At 43.9% G+C, this 18,223-nt stretch overlaps 3 protein-coding genes across 7 annotated transcripts in view; 2 read left to right on the top strand and 1 right to left on the bottom strand.

The window, feature by feature from the left end:
- Positions 1-5,216, top strand: part of LOC109624397 (transient receptor potential cation channel subfamily M member 1-like) — a 20,344-nt gene extending 15,128 nt beyond the window's left edge. Inside the window, exons 19-28 of one of the 2 annotated variants that reach the window (XM_069528980.1) lie at positions 171-293; positions 390-521; positions 622-750; positions 1,133-1,384; positions 1,512-1,704; positions 2,263-2,283; positions 2,364-2,508; positions 2,611-2,816; positions 3,083-3,215; positions 3,297-5,216. In XM_069528980.1, coding sequence (XP_069385081.1) covers positions 171-293; positions 390-521; positions 622-750; positions 1,133-1,384; positions 1,512-1,704; positions 2,263-2,283; positions 2,364-2,508; positions 2,611-2,816; positions 3,083-3,215; positions 3,297-4,695 — 2,733 coding nt within the window. In that variant the 3' untranslated portion in view covers positions 4,696-5,216. The remainder of the gene's footprint in view (positions 1-170; positions 294-389; positions 522-621; positions 751-1,132; positions 1,385-1,511; positions 1,705-2,262; positions 2,284-2,363; positions 2,509-2,610; positions 2,817-3,082; positions 3,216-3,296) is intronic. The other variant, XM_069528981.1, reaches the window with a different exon arrangement.
- On the bottom strand, positions 4,754-14,091 carry LOC109624398 (ras-related protein Rab-8B). Its single transcript, XM_020079020.2, has 8 exons — positions 13,836-14,091; positions 13,292-13,352; positions 13,153-13,213; positions 12,979-13,056; positions 6,370-6,459; positions 6,195-6,260; positions 6,048-6,098; positions 4,754-5,941 (listed from the first exon to the last, which is right to left on the bottom strand). The coding sequence occupies exons 1-8, from the start codon at positions 13,957-13,959 to the stop codon at positions 5,849-5,851; spliced, it is 624 nt and encodes a 207-aa protein (XP_019934579.1). The 5' UTR covers positions 13,960-14,091; the 3' UTR covers positions 4,754-5,848.
- A 138-nt stretch (positions 14,092-14,229) lies between these two features.
- On the top strand, positions 14,230-17,068 carry rps27l (ribosomal protein S27 like). 4 transcript variants are annotated; one of them, XM_069528982.1, is made up of 5 exons: positions 14,230-14,268; positions 14,941-15,056; positions 15,662-15,770; positions 16,582-16,692; positions 16,831-17,068. In XM_069528982.1, exons 2-5 carry the CDS (start codon positions 15,051-15,053, stop codon positions 16,857-16,859), a joined length of 255 nt encoding a protein of 84 aa, XP_069385083.1. In that variant the 5' UTR covers positions 14,230-14,268; positions 14,941-15,050; the 3' UTR covers positions 16,860-17,068. The 4 variants fall into 4 exon arrangements, with proteins under 4 accessions (XP_069385083.1, XP_069385084.1, XP_019934580.2 ...); XM_069528983.1 differs by lacking the exon at positions 14,230-14,268 and adding an exon at positions 14,751-14,770; XM_020079021.2 differs by lacking the exon at positions 14,230-14,268 and having other exon boundaries at positions 14,922-15,056.
- Positions 17,069-18,223: the final 1,155 nt, after the last annotated feature.

The following is an 18,223-nucleotide window of genomic DNA, read 5'->3' on the forward strand; positions in this document are numbered from 1 at the left end:
TTGATGTAATTCTGCTGACAGAAAAACAGACAAGCAAAAATGAAAACATAACCTCCTTGGCAGAGGGAACGATAGAAGTGACATCAGAAGTAAAAGTAAAATAATTCACTGTAAACAAGCAAAAACAAAAAAATCACTGTATCTTGTAAAAACTGAACATTTTCTTTAAGGTTATTCTGGGAATCATCTTTCCTCCTCTGATTCTACTGTTGGATTTCCGTCTTGGCGATGATCACGCACCTGAAGGAAAAGACAAGGGAAAAGACAAGGACGATGACGCAAAATCCAGCAAGGTCCAGAATCATGCTGATCTTGTCAGATTAATCAGTTTTTACATCGTGTTAATAAGACGAAAGATGATAAACTGAGAGTTTGTTCTTGCATTGTAGGAAACCAATACGGATGCAACTTCCCGAAAGGGAGATGAAGAGGAGGGTAGCACTCACGTCCGCAAAATCCCCATTGGCAAAAGGCTCTTTGAGTTTTACGATGCACCCTTCACCAAATTCTGGTTCAATACTGTGAGTTTCCTTTTTGTGCATGAGACAAATTATAGTGAGCATTTAAAAAAATTCTAACTTACAATAAAGCAACTTTATAACGTTTGTCTTTTTCCAATAGATTTGCTATCTGGGATATTTGATGTTGTACAACTACATAATCCTGGTGAAAATGGAGCGATGGCCATCTTTACAGGAGTGGACTGTCATTGCATACATCCTCACGCTTGGCAGTGAGAAAGTCAGACAGGTAAAGAGCACAAGATATTACATATTGTCAGATGAGCGACATGAGAGTGAAGCCAAATTCTCTTTATCGCCCCCGGGTGGCTGGTTGCATTGTGGGCCAACAGCCCTGGCTCCTCCATGTTAGTGGCTGGGACATGTGGCAAACGAATTATGATTAGTTACTTGATGCTATAAAAACAGGGTGATTATGTTATGATTGACAGCTGACCTCAATACTTGGGCTCTACAAGATGGCAGCACATTTATGCAGGATATTTTAGCTTCATTTTCATACAACAGGAGAAAGTGGAAACACATCTAACTTTATGAACAGTTTATGGTCTGATCAAATTCAAGTAACTATGTGTGTTTAAGATCACTTGTGGTCTCTGAACTGTATCTAGATTCTGATGTCGGAGCCGGGGAAGCTGAAACAGAAGATAAGTGTGTGGATGGAGGAGTACTGGAACATTACAGACATGGTTGCCATTGCCACCTTCCTGCTTGGGCTTATGCTTCGGCTACAGCATGAGCCTTACATGGGCTATGGCAGGGTCATCTACTGTATAGACATCATCTTCTGGTACATCCGTGTCCTGGACATCTTTGGAGTCAACAAATACCTGGGACCATATGTGATGATGATTGGGAAGATGGTAAGGACCTTAAGTGTTTCAAATAAATCCTATGAAAGTCACATGACAGGCGTGATACATACTGTATACTAACAGAATAAACTGCAGTTCTCATAGAGTTCAAATGTTTGTTCCTCTTTATTTTCAGATGATTGATATGATGTACTTTGTAGTGATCATGCTGGTGGTGCTCATGAGCTTCGGGGTGGCTCGGCAGGCCATCCTTCACCCAGATGAGGAGCCGACCTGGCGCCTGGCCAGAAACATTTTCTACATGCCCTACTGGATGATCTATGGGGAGGTTTTTGCGGACTCGATAGACCGTAAGACTAGAATTTATAGTAAGATTCTGTTTCCTGATTCTGGGCAGATGATCAGCGTTACATTCATTTCTGTGTCAAATTCTGTGAATCAATATGTTATGCTAGGACCTCTCATACTTTGTCTCCCTCTGCTGGTACATTTGTAATTGTCTGTCTTAAATGCATGGCCATAATTTTGCATTGAGAGAGAGTAGAATAGGTATCATTATCTCATCCCCCTGGATCATGATCATCTGCCTTCAAGTTCTGTCAGTTTCTTCTGTCAGGGTGAAGGCACTACACAGCTATTTAAAAAACGGAATTAAATATCATGTTTGATGCTCCATGTATTTAAGACTAATGCTCCACATTTAAAAACAATTTTCAACAAAGCTGTGAAAAATATGAAATTTAAATTTTCCAAAAAACATGAAGTGAAAAAGACATGCTTGCCGTGTTGAAAAGTTGGAGTAACATTTTGATGATGAACGTCAGCTTGACCTTGACAGAAGCACGATATGAAAATCCAACATTTATTGATTTTAACCCTTTCTACGTGTTTTCTCTTGACTGTGCTTTTCTCGGATTTGTCTGAAGTCTATGCAATGGAAATCAACCGTAAGTCAATTATGTAATTCAAATCAATTATCTGAAGTTCTCAGAATAAATTCAACAGCTGTAACCTCCCTTCCCCACAGCTCCATGTGGTGAACATTTATATGACGAAGATGGAAAGAAACTCCCTCCCTGCATCCCGGGTGCCTGGCTCACACCTGCTATTATGGCCTGTTACCTTCTCGTGGCAAACATTCTTCTGGTCAACTTGCTCATAGCAGTCTTTAAGTAAGTATATGTTCGAGGATCTGACTGAGCTGGTATTTTACATAACACATCAACTGTACAGGTACAGTTTGTACTCGCTAATCTTTTTTTCCTGTTCCACAGCAACACCTTCTTTGAGGTCAAGTCCATTTCCAACCAGGTGTGGAAGTTCCAGAGATATCAGCTGATCATGACCTTTCATGACCGTCCCATCCTTCCTCCACCTCTCATCATCTTCAGCCACCTCTACATCCTCTTCAGCAGGCTGTGTCGTCGGTGTGCCAGGAAGAAACAAGAGGGAGAGCTGGATGAGAAGGACCGAGGCCTCAGTTAGTTTCATCTAATAATTAAAAAAAACACATATCTTAATCTTATCCTGAATCAATTAAACTAATCCTGTCATGTTTTATAGACATGTATAGCTCATCTGCAAAGCATGTAGGCAGTTGTATCATTGTAACTTGCTGAATCTAACTGCACAACACCAATGGATGCAAGGCATATCTGTAGCACAGTTGATGCATTTTCAAACAAAATGTAGTAGCATGGATATAGCCTCAGACTGACAAAAAGTGTTGGGCTTTGTTTCTACCAGAGCTCAGGCTGAATCCAGAGGAGTTAAAAAGTCTATATGAGTTTGAAGAACAGTGTGTGGAGGAATATTTCCGTGCAAAAGAGGACGAGCAGCAGTCCTCCAGTGATGAGCGCATCAAGGTTACCTCAGAAAGGTGAGCCTCCTTTGTGTACAGACATTTCTAAACACCAGTTCCAGGAAATACATACATACATTTTGATTGTGTTTTTGGCAGAGTTGAGAACATGTCCATGCGTCTGGAGGAGGTAAATGAGAGGGAGAACACTATGAAGGCCTCTCTGCAGACCGTGGATCTGCGTTTGGCTCAACTGGAGGAGATCCACGGACGAATGGCTGTTGCCCTCGAAAAACTTGCAGGGGTGGACAGACTGGAGCTGACCAGAACCTACTCACGAAACTCCTCAGTGTGCGACCCATCCTCTCTCCTTCGTCAGGGCAGCATTAACAGTGCTGATGGTTACAGCCTTTATCGTTTCCACATGGACATGGAGGAGTTTGCACAAAAGCAGAAGGACACAGATGAGACGACAAAAACTGGTGTAGAGAGGCAGAGGAGTCTGCGGCAAGCCTCCAGTGCTTGTACTCTCAACACAAAGGAAGGTGGTCAGACCTTAGACGTTGCAGGATTGGAGAGATCGAGGCCCAGCTCTTGTGTGGACATTCTCATATCTCCATGTGAACAAAAGTCTGTTTCTGCAGCATCAAGCCAAGAGACCATAACCAACATAACACAAGGCAGCACATTACTGATAGACAGCCTAACAGACAAGGATAGACTAAAACCTTCTTCCCCTCCGAAAAGGACCAAATCCTTGAGGTACTATCCGGTTGACGACCAACCCACGTCTCCGCTGACGAAGAGGAGGGCTATGAGCACCATCATTATTAGCCCTCCTGATGAACCAGCGGAAGCAGCTGAACAAACAAAAAAAGCCACCATGCTGTTGGGAGCGTCCTCTTCTCCAAAGAGAACTGAGTCTTTGAGATATGTCCCCACTGAAACCCAGAGTCAAACTTCTCCCATCACAAAGAAGAGGGCAATGAGCAGCATTATCTACAACCCAGCAGAAGCAGGTGATGATGTTCTGCAGACTGCAGACTACAGGTCACTGGTGGAGCAAGTAACTAAAGAGCCAAATCAGTGGCCAGGAAACTTAGAGTATCAGGTGCACCCCAGCACTTTGGGGCAGATGCCTAAGATATCAACAGTCAGGACTCTTGCCCAGCAGTTTCAAACTAGCGCCGCCCCCACAGTGCTTAAAAAAGAGGAGAAAAATCTGACTGATCCAAGTCCTTCAGAAAGCGAGCGGGCGGCAGAGCCCATGGCAGATCAAACCAAGATGAAGGCAAAGAGAAACCTCTCCGACACCACTGAGTATCTGACTGTGGCGGATGAAAATTACTTGCTGTCTCACAGGTCACAGAGCTGTAACGCAAGCGTGAGGAAAACAAAGAGCTTGATGGTTTGCAGGGAGCCCAGAGCCTCCAGCAGCGAGAGAGACCTCACTGAAGTCAACAGGGTGGCAGCTGGCGGAGGGGAAGACGTGGGGAAGAAGATGGAGGCAGAGAAGAAAGAAGATGAAGCACAGGAAAAGAAACTTGATGACAATTAATGCTTAACTCTCCAATCTTGTAGTAAATGTTAACTGGGAAAACCAACATTATATTCTCTTTTGAAGATCCACTTTCTTTACTTTCTTTACTTTTCACTGGTGTAACATACAGTAGCTTACGAACACAATCATTTACATTACAGCTTTCCCATGTCATTGTGTTTTCACTGTAGAGACGAAAAGGGCAACGTGATTAATGTCTATAGTTTAAGGTGAAACTGAGGGATATATACAACTCTTAATAATCACATGTACACTATGTGAACAGCAAAAACATGAATGTCCTATATATGGTTGACACTTTGAAATACAGTCTGTAAACATTTTTGAGATCAAATGTAAAATGTGCTCAATAATGTCCCACTCAGAGGTGTCCCTACAGCTTCCATGCAAATACTGACAACTGCATAACAATATGTAACAGCTTCCAAGAAACAAAGAACCTTTTCCATTTCATTTTGTCACACAAACCTGTATAAATAAAGGCTCTGTTTGAAAAGAATAAATACAAATTGAGAGAATACAGTAGGTTGTATTTATACATACATTTGTCTTTTTTAAAACAATACTGTAAGTCCTTCTATAGGCACACATGAACAAGCAGAAATGTTGCCAGTGCAACAGGAGACCATAAGATTATTAATACACAGAAATTCACACAGACAAATACAATCAGTGCTGAGACTCACAGAATCATCATATTAAATAAGACAGTAGGTAGTTTGGATAAAATAATGCTACAGTATATGAAAAAAACAATTTTTTTCACATTGTTTTCCTTTTTTTTACGACAACTATGCATAACTGGGATGTTTTCATGAGATCCACCAGAGGTATCATTAATGCCAACAGCATCACTGCCTCCTGCGAGACAGGTACTGATGGCCAGCTACAAACCACTGCTGATGATCACGCACAAGTCTTCGCACGAGGCCATATACAGTATCAAGCCTCATTCCTCTGTGATGCTCCTCCGCTCATCAGATCACGATAGCGTCTCAACCACTCATTACACTGGGAGCTTCATGACGGCAGTAAGGCTCTCTGATTATGACCAGTGCTGCCGCTGCTACGAGGACATTCAGGGGGCAGTAACGCTCCAAAATAGCAAAGTCACACAGGCTGTGAGCTGCGAGCGCTAAAAATGAGCAGCCTAGAGGAGCGAACATTTGAAGAACTTAATCCTCTTTGACTTTTTCTCTGAGATCTTGACCGGTTTGCCTGACCCTCCGGCACCGTTGTCAGTCTAGCACAGGGAGACATGACAGTGGAGAAATGTAGTAAATACAGTATTAAACAAGTGATCTCTCACACATTTAAGAATCGATTGTAAGTAACTCTTAACCACTTACTGTCTTTGAGCTCAGATTATGCAATATGTCTCTTCCCATGGTATAAAAAGCCTGAGTGACAGAAAAAAAAAAGAACAAACGTTAACTGTAAAAATAAATTATCACTCATGTTACGTGACCCTTCTAGGGTTAAACATTGCTGCTTACCTCCTCCACGTTTAAACTAGACTTTGCACTGGTTTCCAAGAACTTCACCCCGTAATCAATAGCCAGCTAAGTGAGATAAAAGAAAGTCAATGTTAGTGCCACTCAGTGCAAACTGGAAAAGTGCACCGTACTTGTTTTAGACTGATTTCAGACATGAGCGGCTGCAGATACTCACTTTTTCTCCTCTGTCTTTCGACACCTGTCTCCTGTCATTCATGTCACATTTATTGCCCAGGATCATTTTCTCCACATCAGACGAGGCATGCTGGGAGAATTGAAAGATTATGTATACAAAGTATGTTGCTCAGAACAATGACAATATCAAACAGCACTTTGAACAAATAAAGTAAGGGCGCTATATGTACAGTTTCTCTGCTGCCACATGTGGTTTCTGTGGTTCTGCCGGTTATATGTTTACAAGGCAAGAGGTAATACCTCTGAGCCATTTAATGCTGAACTTGCAATGTTGAGATTGTACTGATTGTTACGCCTGGCTCTGAGGCCGCAACAACACAGACAAGGCAGCGTGATGTAGCGAATTACAATATGCTTTATTGATTTAACATAAACGGAAATGAGCGATGGAGTGTGAAAGTGAGCGTCAGTAGTGTGTGAGGGTGTTTGAGTGTGATGTAGTATGTGTGGTGCATGTTGTCAGGTGCAGAACATAACAAAAGATGCAGCAGGATGGAGATCTCAGGGATGAGTGAGAGAGAGCAAGACAGCCCACGGCAGGGGGTTTATAACAGCAAGCCAATCAGGGAGCCCTGCACAGGAACCTCCAGCCGGCTAACAATCAGCAACCTGCAAGACACACCCACACAGCATACACACCATACACAGACAGGACACAGACATGGGCTGGGGCCGTAACACCCCCCCCCATAAAGACAGGGTCCCACACGGAACCCTGGCAACCCAAGAGGTAGAAGGGAAAAGGACAAGGGAGCAGGCGATACCTGAAACAAATAAAACAGACACCAATATGAATATACAGCAAACAGATTAATCACATGGAGCCCTTGACAAGGCGTCAGCTACCACATTGTCACAGCCCTTGATATGGCGGATTTCAAGGCAAAATGACTGCAACAACAGGGCCCACCGAATTAAACGTTGGTTCGGACATTGCAGTGAACTCAGAAATGTCAAGGGGTTGTGATCTGTGAAAACAACAACAGGTCCAGAACTAACATAGACACTGAAATGCTGCAAAGCCAAAACCAAAGCCAGTGTTTCCTTTTCAATAACAGAATAATTTAACTGATGCTTATTAAACTTCCGTGAAAAAAAACAAACAGGCTTATCCACTCCCAAGTCATCAGGTTGCAGCAACACTGCTCCCGCCCCCACATAACTGGCATCTACCTCAACTTTAAAGGGCCTATCCCACAAAGGAGCAGCCAAAACCGGAGCATGACAAATAACGGCCTTCACATTCTCAAACGCAGACTGACACTCAGAAGACCAGTCAAACGTAGCTTTAGCCTTCAACAGGTTAGTAAGAGGTGCAACCACAGTTGAAAAATTCCTACAAAAACAACGATAGTACCCAACGAGCCCCAAAAACCTCATCAGTTCTTTCTTGGTTGTAGGAGGAACATAGTTATCAATAGCTTGCACCTTTGCTCTCACAGGACAAACTCTACCCTGACCCACCACACGACCAAGATAAGTAACCGTGGCCTTCGCAAAGTCACATTTGGCCAGATTCACAGTTAAATGTGCGTGAGCCAAGCGGTCAAACAACTCACCAATGCGGTCAAGATGGACGTCCCAATCATCTGAGTAAATGACAACATCGTCTAAATACACTGAACAACCTTCCAGATCTCCCACAACCCTGTTCATCAGGCGTTGGAAGGTCGCCGGCGCATTACGCAAACCAAAAGGCATGACTGAATAGGAATATAAGCCTGTGGATGTAATAAATGCTGCAATGTCTCTTGCCCTCTCAGACAGTGGGACCTGCCAATATCCCTTGAGCAAATCAAATTTGCTCACAAATTTAGCTGACCCAACCTGGTCGACACAATCCTCCACACGAGGGAGGGGAAAACAATCAGGTTTTGTGACACTATTTACTTTACGAAAGTCTGAACAAAATCTGGGCGTGTTATCCGACTTTGGAACGAGCAAGCAAGGCGAGGCCCAAGAAGAGCAGGACTGCTCCGCCATGTCATTCTCCAACATAAACTTAACCTCGGCATCAAGAAATTTTCGCTTCTCTGGATGAAGACGGTAGAACTTCTGTTTAATGGGTTTAGAATCACCTACATCAATATCATGTTCAATCAAGTGTGTGCGGGTAGGTGTGTCACTAAACAAACATGTATAATGCCTAATCAAACTAACCAACTGTGCACGTCTGGAAACCTCCAAATGGCCTAGCAAACCATCCAAATTCTGCAGAGTCTCAGAATTCTTGAGCCGGCCATATAATACAGCGTCATCAGGGCCTGGTACACCGTCCCCGCCCTGCTCTGCCATCACAGGGGATGGAGAAACAGACACACAGGCAGGATGGACATCCGATGACTGGACCCCCTGAACACCGGACTCCTGCACACGAGAATAGTATGGTTTCAATAGATTCACATGACACAGATGAGTAGAAGACCGACGGTCTGGAGTAGCAATCAGATAGTTCACGTCAGACAGTTTTTCAACCACAGAGTAAGGGCCAGAAAATTTAGCCTGAAAGGGAGATGTTACAATGGGCAACAGAACAAGGACCTGATCTCCTGGGAGAAAAACACGATCTTCAACCCGACGGTCATAATGTTTTTTTCATTTTGCTCTGTGCACCCACCAACTTACTCTTAGCCACCTCCTGAGCCCTATACAACCTGTATCTAAAACCATAAACATACTCCAGAAGGTTTCGTGGAGGATCCGCCTCCTTCCAGTTGTCACGCAACAGGGCCAAAGGGCCCCGAACAGTATGGCCAAATACAAGGTCGTTGGGACTAAACCCTATACTCTCCTGCACAACTTCCCTCGCGGCCAACAACAGCCACGGTAAACCCTCTTCCCAGTCACCCTTCATCTCAACACAATATGCACGCAACATCGCCTTTAAGGTCTGGTGAAATCGCTCCAGAACACCTTGACTTTGTGCGTGGTAGGCAGAGGCCTGATTGTGCTTAACACGCAACTGCTTCAGGACCTGCGAAAATAGATGCGATGAAAAGTTAGACCCCTGGTCGGACTGGATGACCCTGGGAATACCAAAGATAGCTATAAACTGCGACAAAGCACGCACCACAGACCTGGTTGTGATTGTTCGCAGTGGATAGGCAGCTGGGTACCTTGTGCTCTGGCACATCACTGTCAACAAGTAACAAACTCCTGACCTCGAAGGGGGCAAGGGCCCCACGCAATCAATAACAAGGTGTTCAAAAGGCTGCCTCACAGCTGGTATTGGGAACAAAGGAGCAGGCTTGAGTGTCTGATTAGGTTTACTGGTAAATTGGCATGTATGGCACGACTTAATGTAGGCCGACACATCTCTTTTCAGTCGGGGCCAAAAGAAATACCTCAGGATGCGGTCGTACGTCTTCCTGACGCCCAAATGACCACTCTCGTTGTGGGACATCTGCAACACCAAACTGCGAAACTTAGTGGGAACAACAACTTGGTAAACAGGATCCCCAACAAAATTTTCCCACTGAGGCACCCATTTCCTCACCAACACACCATTATCAATAAAATAACACTGAGCGTGATTTCCCACCTCACCAACAGGGCAAACCATCTCCCGCAACGCCTTAAGGGAGACATCCGTTTGCTGCTGCTCCACCAACTCACTGTTAGAGACAGACCAAGGTACATCAGAACATTTTACATCATGCTGCAGTGAACTGTCAACTTCTTCTGCGGAACTCCCATCCGCCTGCGTGCGCGCCATTGCCCGCGTCACAGCGCATGCAGTAAATACATCAGGGAACTCCCTCTCGTTCTTATCAGGTTCACTGCTAACGAGGGGAACCGGAACCACAATAGGAGGGGGAACATCCCCCCAAACCTTGCTACCGCATATGCCATTACCCAGAATCACTTCAATTCCATCCAGAGGTAAAGCCGGGCGCACACCAACCACCACTTCACCCTGAAAAAGATCACAAGACAACATCATTTTATGCTGAGGCACGCGCAAAACTTTCAATCCCATCCCAAGCACAGGGATAAATGAGCCGGTGTAAGTCTCATCTGAAAACGGTAAGACTGACGTCAAAATAAAAGAATCGAAAGCAGCCGTATCCCGCAGTATCTTTACGCGCACTTTCTTGTCACTACCTACCAGGGAAACAACACCGTCACTGATAAACGGCTTAAAAGACTTGAGCCCCACACCGGCTACCTGAGGCCCCGCCTCAGTACCTGCCGTCAAATCCTCCAAGACCGGCGCAACAAACATTGCTGGCTTGGGGGTAAAACTGGACTCAGTGTGCTTCAACCTGGACTTTAACGCATAACAATCACGCCTCCAATGGCCCCGTTTGTGACAATAATTACAAACTTTATTAGACTCACGTGCACCACGTTCGTCCCTCTGCTGGTCTGTTGGTCTTACAGGGCGCCCCGACCCAGCACTGCCACCGGAGAAAGCGTCCCTGTGCCCGCCACCGCGAGCCACAGGAGCATCCCCCCCGTGCGTCAGCACATAATCATCGGCCAAGGCAGCGGCCTCAGCTGTCGTTTTAACTTTGCGCTCACTGATGTAAGTAGCAATGCGCTCCGACAGCGAGTTCTTGAACTGCTCCAAAATAACCAGCTCCCGCAGACCATCATATGACTCAACATCTGTAGCAACACACCAGCGATCAAAATAAGTGGACAAGTCACGTGCAAACTCCATGTGAGACTTCTCACCTCTCTTCCCAGTCCTAAATCGCTGGCGATAAGCCTCAGGGACAAGCTCAAACGCCTTCAGAATAGCTGATTTTACTGTTGCGTAATTCCCACACTCACTGCTACTCAAGGACGAATAAGCCTCCTGGGCCCTGCCGGTTATCACACACTGCAACAACAATGCGCGTGTGGCCTCAGACCACCCCCGTGCATCCCCCAGACGCTCAAACATTAGAAAAAACGTCTCTGGATCACGTTCATTAAATTTGGGCACAAGCCTCAAATCACTCAAATCATTACCAGCATCAGCACGTACCGCATTTCCCCCAGACACAGAGGGACCACCAGGTAACAAACCAGCCGCTGCTCTGTCCTCACGAGCCACCTGCAGCTGTTGCCTCTGCAGCTCCAGTTTCGCCAACTCAGTCTCCTGCTTAATCCTCTCCAAAGAAAGCTCCTTCTCTGCCTCAAACTTCAGACGCAACTCCAGCAACTCCTTTTGCTGCTCGAAGGACAACCCAAGACCAACACCAAGACTCGCAACCGAGTCATCACACACAGAAGCACCAGCTTCTTTCACGGTGCCCAAAACCTTCATTTTACACAAATGCACCTTCAAATTGGACCGAATGGTCTCCTTAACACGTCTGTCCCCTACATCGACCTCATAATAGTCCACTATTTTAAGCAACTGCTCCCTAGAACACTCATCCAACCACTGCTCAGACGGCTCCTCCAAAAACGCCTTCACTATTACATCCATCTCAATCACTTGCGAGAAAAACAGAAAAAGTAAAATGTCAGACCCACCTGTGCGCCTTCAGTCGGAGTTCCCCCGCTAGTTATCTGCCTAACCAGAAACTAACTACCTAACTCCCCCCTAGTCTTCATGAGGCGTAGCGGCGGGTATTTATGCACCTAGAGCCCGCTGGTTCGAAAGCAGCCACCAGTAAACTGGTCACCACCCCGAAACCACGGACAGTGCTCCCGAGCAGGTTATGGGAAAAGGGGAAAGGGAAGCTCTCAACCACCGTACCCCAACACTAACAACCCCCGCCGACGAATCCCAAAGGAGAGACGCCGCTAAACTTACCAGGAAAAACTCCGACAGAACACTGCACACACACCTTGTCCGACACTCACCTTTCTCCGCTTCCGCCAAAGTCCGTTCCGCATGAATGAATAAAAACCGGCTCCAGGAAAAACACACCTGCTCACAACTCACAAACGCATGCGCGCCAACACACAAAGGGAGAAACACGTCACCGTTCACCTAGGGAATCCCCACAAAGGGAACCCCACAAACCCGACGTCACACGCCGCACAAGATCAGTCAATCACATCCAACAAGCGCCGCTAATTACACAGACAACAATACCCAATTACTGCGCTCACTCAGAACGTCAAAGACGAAATACGTACCAACAAGGCAAAAAAAAAAAAATCCACTAAACGCCCAGCACTTATCCAGGACGAGCCCCCAACTTTGTTACGCCTGGCTCTGAGGCCGCAACAACACAGACAAGGCAGCGTGATGTAGCGAATTACAATATGCTTTATTGATTTAACATAAACGGAAATGAGCGATGGAGTGTGAAAGTGAGCGTCAGTAGTGTGTGAGGGTGTTTGAGTGTGATGTAGTATGTGTGGTGCATGTTGTCAGGTGCAGAACATAACAAAAGATGCAGCAGGATGGAGATCTCAGGGATGAGTGAGAGAGAGCAAGACAGCCCACGGCAGGGGGTTTATAACAGCAAGCCAATCAGGGAGCCCTGCACAGGAACCTCCAGCCGGCTAACAATCAGCAACCTGCAAGACACACCCACACAGCATACACACCATACACAGACAGGACACAGACATGGGCTGGGGCCGTAACACTGATACATAGCAAAAATGTACATACGACCGCTTTAAAGTGAGAGCTCACCTCCTCAATATTTCTGATCCAGTTTTTAATGTTTTCAAAGGACTTCTCATTGCAGATGTCATAGACCAACATGATACCCTGTGAAGAAAAACAACCTCAGAAAGAATTTCCGAACCCTGATGTGTCTGGTAGACACACAGTGAGGAGGGGTGTGATGAAGAAGGCAGCACTTACCATAGCACCTCTGTAGTAAGCTGTGGTGATGGTGCGGAACCTCTCCTGTCCTGCAGTGTCCCTGAAAGCATCAAATCAACATTGTCAGTAATCAAATTAGCTAGATTCATCTCACACTGGCTTTTACAAAGACACTTACCAAATCTGAAGTTTGACTCTCTTCCCATCCAGCTCTATTGTTCTGATTTTGAAGTCTATTCCTGTAATAGAATTTAAAAAACGGCACAGCTGCATGAGATGATGCTTGCTGCATCGATTAGTTGCATGATATGGTGAACGGTCAAATTATCCATCCTATATGTCATCCTGCTGAAGGACGTGATATAATGTCACAGCAAATGTAACTGCAACAGAACTAACGAGGATATAACAACATCAAAACTGTGTTTAATGCTTTACATTTTAATAAGGTTTTCAACGTTTGAACATCATGACTACAGTTCTGATCTCATTCTACATTTAGGTCTGATGATGCCTCTGAAGCATCAAGGACAGATCATCACTAGTTTCCATTGTCTTACTCGGATGCTTCATTTAACGATGCACGCCTGTGTGAGTATGAAAATGTGTTGCTGTCTCTGCATATATTCAACCTTCATTAGAGCAGCAAAGCAGCGCAGTCTGTGAATACGAGCATGCATTACAGCAGACGTGTCCCGGGGGGCGGCTGCAGGGGTATTCACCTATTGTGGATATGAAGGTGGTGTTGAAGGAGTCCTCGCTGAACCTGAACAGCAGACATGTCTTGCCGACTCCGCTGTCTCCGATCAGCAGCAGCTTGAACAGATAATCGTACGTCTTCGCCATTTGAACGCAGCATAAAGTCCAACGTGTCCGATGTTAAACAGGCCGAGCAGCGGGATCCCCCCTCAGCTGTCTGTGTGTGACAGAGCGGCAGACCGGTGCCGTCACGTCATCGCGCGCTTTGCATTGTGGGACGTGTAGTTTGAGGTACGGTGGCCCCCGCAGCTCAAATCTCAACAGCAAATAAAAAGAAAACAAACATAAACAGAACCCAAAACATAGCGACATTCCTTTCACACAAATCAGGAAGTTAGCAAACTTTCCATTATTTAACAGGAAGGAAATGACACAAAGCAAATCTCAAAACGCAAGGTTGTGTTTTTTAATTCGCTGTGGTGTTTTCTTTATTGTCCTTGTTTTGTGGAACTTGCTATTGTGTCATCCTTTTTTCCCCATTGTGTTTTCTTTTACGCCTTTGTGTTTTGTGAATTGTTGTGTTTTCCTATTTACCAGTGTTTTCTTATTTACCATTGTGTTTTCCTATTTAATGTTGTGTTTTCGTATTAACCATTGTGATTTCCTAAATATCATTTTGTTTTCTAATTCGTCATGGTATTTTATTGTGTTTCTGTTTTGCCATTGGTATTTCTTTTTTTTCCATTGTGTTTTCTTGTTCCTCTATCTTCCCTTGTGTGTTATTTATAGGTTGTGCTTTCTTGTTTGCTGCTGTGATATATTGCTGGATTTAGTAAATTAGCTGATCCAGGACTACATGTAGCCTGATTATATTATCTCTTTTTTCCTTCTATTGAACCACTACACATGAACTAAAAGTTATATGTGTCTATCCTTGCCTTCCATGTATTTTAATAAGGTGAGGTGGCTGCAAACAAACACTGCAGAGAGAGATTGCACAGAATTATTTAATAGAAAGTTTGAAAAGGTTCACACACATTAACATTTCTGTGGCATACACAAAGACCATGGCATGGAAGGTGCCAGACTTTTCCATGATGTCTGATAAAACAGTAAAGTGTTTTTCAGACACACTTTGGGGCAGATTGAACGTCCCCTCCTCCTCCCGCTGCTGCACGCCGTGTCTCTGCCCAGCAGCCCCACGTACATGCAGGAAAGCTAAAGCTAACACGGACATAATGCCTGTAAGTTGGAAAAGTACCCAGCTCCGTGTTTGTGTGTGTGTTCCTGTGCAGTGATGTCGGCTGTCTGTGTTGTTCACTGTTGTCTTCTCCCCTAGCGAAGCCTCGGAGTTGTGTTGTTGACGTGTAGCAGCCGCAGCACATGGGGCTACGTGAAGTTAGCTAACGGAGCTGTGCGAGACAAGGGTGGCGGCTATTTGCTGAAACACAGCGGCATCAGACGTGTGTGCGACAGATTGCCAACAAGCAGTTCTCACCCGAAGCTTTTATGCAAGACCCTCATGCTTTTGAACCAGATGATTCATATTTTTTACAAACAATATTCATATTGGGAGAAGGAAAAGTACAGCGTGGGCTCTCTGTGTCTTCATTGCTTCAACATGAGTTCATATCAGCTCTTTTCCATGTTGTTTGAATCTTGAAAAACAAATGACAACTTACCTCGAGAGGAACATGTACTTGTCTTCATATAACGTGAGACCAGACGAAAGTACTCGGTGTATTACAAATCCCTAAAAACCACTGTTGTACTTTTATCTGACCAACCGGGCCTGGATGTCCTGAAAACTGTCAAATGTCTCCTGATTTGTATTTGTCATTGATTTTAGTTGGCCAAAGACCTCCTCCACCCTGCTATTGACTATGAGAGAAGACAGCACAAGAAGAAAAGACTTGTTCAGAGTCCTAACTCCTACTTTATGGACGTGAAGTGTCCAGGTGAGTAACGGCAGAATAGATTCAGGTCTTATCAAAAAAATGTTTTCAGACTGAACTAATCTGAGCTCCAGAGATTCCCTGGAATGAAGATGTCTGACTGAGAAACTCCAGACTTTTTTTGTGGACTTTTTCCGACTGCCTCTGTTGTATAAAGTCAGCAAAGTCCAGAGGAGCTGATGTTGATGACGTTTCTAACATGAAACCGATGCAGAAGTCAAAAAAAACAAAACCTAGTGTATACAAAAACACATTATCACCACAGCAGAATGTGTAAGCAGTTATATAATTGTAAAATGCTGAATTTTACAACACAGACAAATGGCTGTTAGCAAAGACAACTTGGTCAGCAACACCTATAATAAATTAATTGATTAATGTTGTGGTCTACACTGGTAGCCAAGGATAATGCTAGTTGTCTCTCTGGTAGGGTTCATGTGATAGGAGACTGAGAAATAAGCCTAGGCTACATTTTTACCAAAAAGACCATCTACCAAACATCTCAGGTTCTGCCCTTCTATACTAAAACACAGCCCCAGAGTTTTCAAACTAAAATGGGCCCAGCAGCTTTTGCAAACTTCTCGGTTTTAATGGCTCTCAGATGGTTCACGTGTATTATTGCAAGACCCTAAGAGTTAAAATTATCCAATGTTTCACGAAAAAGAAACTTAACTAAATCTGGGTTCAAATTTGTGTGGTATTTATAATCTTAGCACCCCCCAGATGTATCTTGCAATCCTTAAAAGGGGGCCTGTTACCTAGCACTTATATGTTTGACCTATTGTTCACAGTTTTAACACCATATTTTTCGCAGGCTGCTACAAGATCACCACTGTGTTCAGCCATGCACAGACAGTGGTTCTATGTGTGGGATGCTCAACTGTGTTGTGCCAGCCAAAAGGAGGAAAGGCCAGACTGACAGAAGGTAAAACATCCTAATTCCAGTGTAAAGATAGAACTGTTTACTTTGTTAAAAGTCACAAGTATACAGCCAGATAGCTGACATAACCCCTGTGTTGTAAACTAGAAGACTTTCTAACTCCTTTTCTTTTTTGTTTTACAGGTTGCTCTTTCAGGAGGAAGCAACATTAAAAAGGGATTGCCTAATCAGTCATGTCTGTAATTCTGCCATGGCGTTGATAAACATCAAATTTTTCCATTGATTACAATGTAGTTGTTCATTTAATAATGATTGTCACTGTACAAATGTTCAACTTTTAAGATGAGTTTCTAAACTTGCCAGCAGTTTTTAAGAATACGAAATGAGAGATCTTAATAAATAAAGCTGTTATAAAAACTAAGGCATTCTGGGACTTTTATTGAGGAATAAATGTTTGTCATGGCTGAAATTACCCTTACAGAAAGCATGTAAGTTGTCCTCTTAACTTCTGAGTGAAAAGAAATCGTTTCTTCAGAAACATACATCACCAAAGATATGGATCTCTAAATATGTGAACATAAAAGGAACTCTGTGTATGTTCATGTTTCAGTAAAGTAAGACAAAAATTGTGTTATTAACTGTTTTAAACTTTATGTGAATAACCTGCGGTGTTGTATATAAGCCTGAATACAAAGATGTTTCACCTCATTTTCATAGCATCAAAAGACACATGTTTAAGAATCTCAACCAAGACCCATTCCTGGGTTAGGGTTAGGATTCCTGGAACCCTAACTCACTTAATGTTTTTGATGTTAATAGTTCCAAATGGCCCCTAACATTTGGTGGTGATAAATGGTTTGTGTTTATATTGGTTTTTTCTAGTCATGACCACTCAAAGCGCTTTACAATACAGTTTTACATTCACCCATTCACACACATTCATACAGTGCATCTATGTGCACTCTCTCTATTAGAACGAGCAATCTGGGGTTCAGTCTCTTTTTTTTCCTGATGAAGACTTGAGATGTTTTGTTGACTTACTGGATGCATAGCTTATGAAAGCAACTTTGTTTACATTTGATTATTTTGTCAAGTAATGGCATGCATGGTAATTAATTGTTTATTTTTCAGAAAAATCATCCATCCATCCATCCACCCACATATTGTGACCTCAATAGGCTAACTAAATGGCTGTTGAATCCATGTGTTTGAATGTGCACACCAGCTCTGTGACCCAGTGATCTTGGCCAAATCATCCAACAGCACAACGTCTCGTTCCACTGCTATACGGATGACACACAGATATACCTCCCTCTGAGACCTGATGATTGCTTACAGTGAAGATCCTCAGGTGGAGCTCTATTTTTATCCATTTAATTTGAACACTCCTCTTTAACAACCACCTAAACATGGTTGTCTGGCCTCCTTGTCACATTGCATCCAGCTGATTGTTATTTCTGTTATATTTACTTTTCTTGCAATGCTGTGAAAGCACTTTGTAAACTTTGTAAAAAGTGCTATATAACTAAAGTTTATTATCATCATCTCTGGCTTTGTAGGTACACACAAATCTTTC

The sequence above is a fragment of the Paralichthys olivaceus genome, chromosome 7, assembly GCF_024713975.1.
Source record: "Paralichthys olivaceus isolate ysfri-2021 chromosome 7, ASM2471397v2, whole genome shotgun sequence".
NCBI lineage: Eukaryota > Metazoa > Chordata > Actinopteri > Pleuronectiformes > Paralichthyidae > Paralichthys > Paralichthys olivaceus.

Coding starts and splice junctions, on each gene's coding strand:
- rps27l (XM_020079022.2), top strand. CDS start 15,483: ATGACAACTTACCTCGAGAGGAACATGTACTTGTCTTCATATAAC. Junction 15,528..15,661: donor TGTACTTGTCTTCATATAAC/GTGAGACCAGAC, acceptor CATTGATTTTAG/TTGGCCAAAGACCTCCTCCA. Junction 16,693..16,830: donor AAAGGCCAGACTGACAGAAG/GTAAAACATCCT, acceptor TTTGTTTTACAG/GTTGCTCTTTCAGGAGGAAG.
- LOC109624398 (XM_020079020.2), bottom strand. CDS start 13,959: ATGGCGAAGACGTACGATTATCTGTTCAAGCTGCTGCTGATCGGAGAC. Junction 13,353..13,835: donor CACCTTCATATCCACAATAG/GTGAATACCCCT, acceptor ATTCTATTACAG/GAATAGACTTCAAAATCAGA. Junction 5,942..6,047: donor ATAATCTGAGCTCAAAGACA/GTAAGTGGTTAA, acceptor TCCCTGTGCTAG/ACTGACAACGGTGCCGGAGG.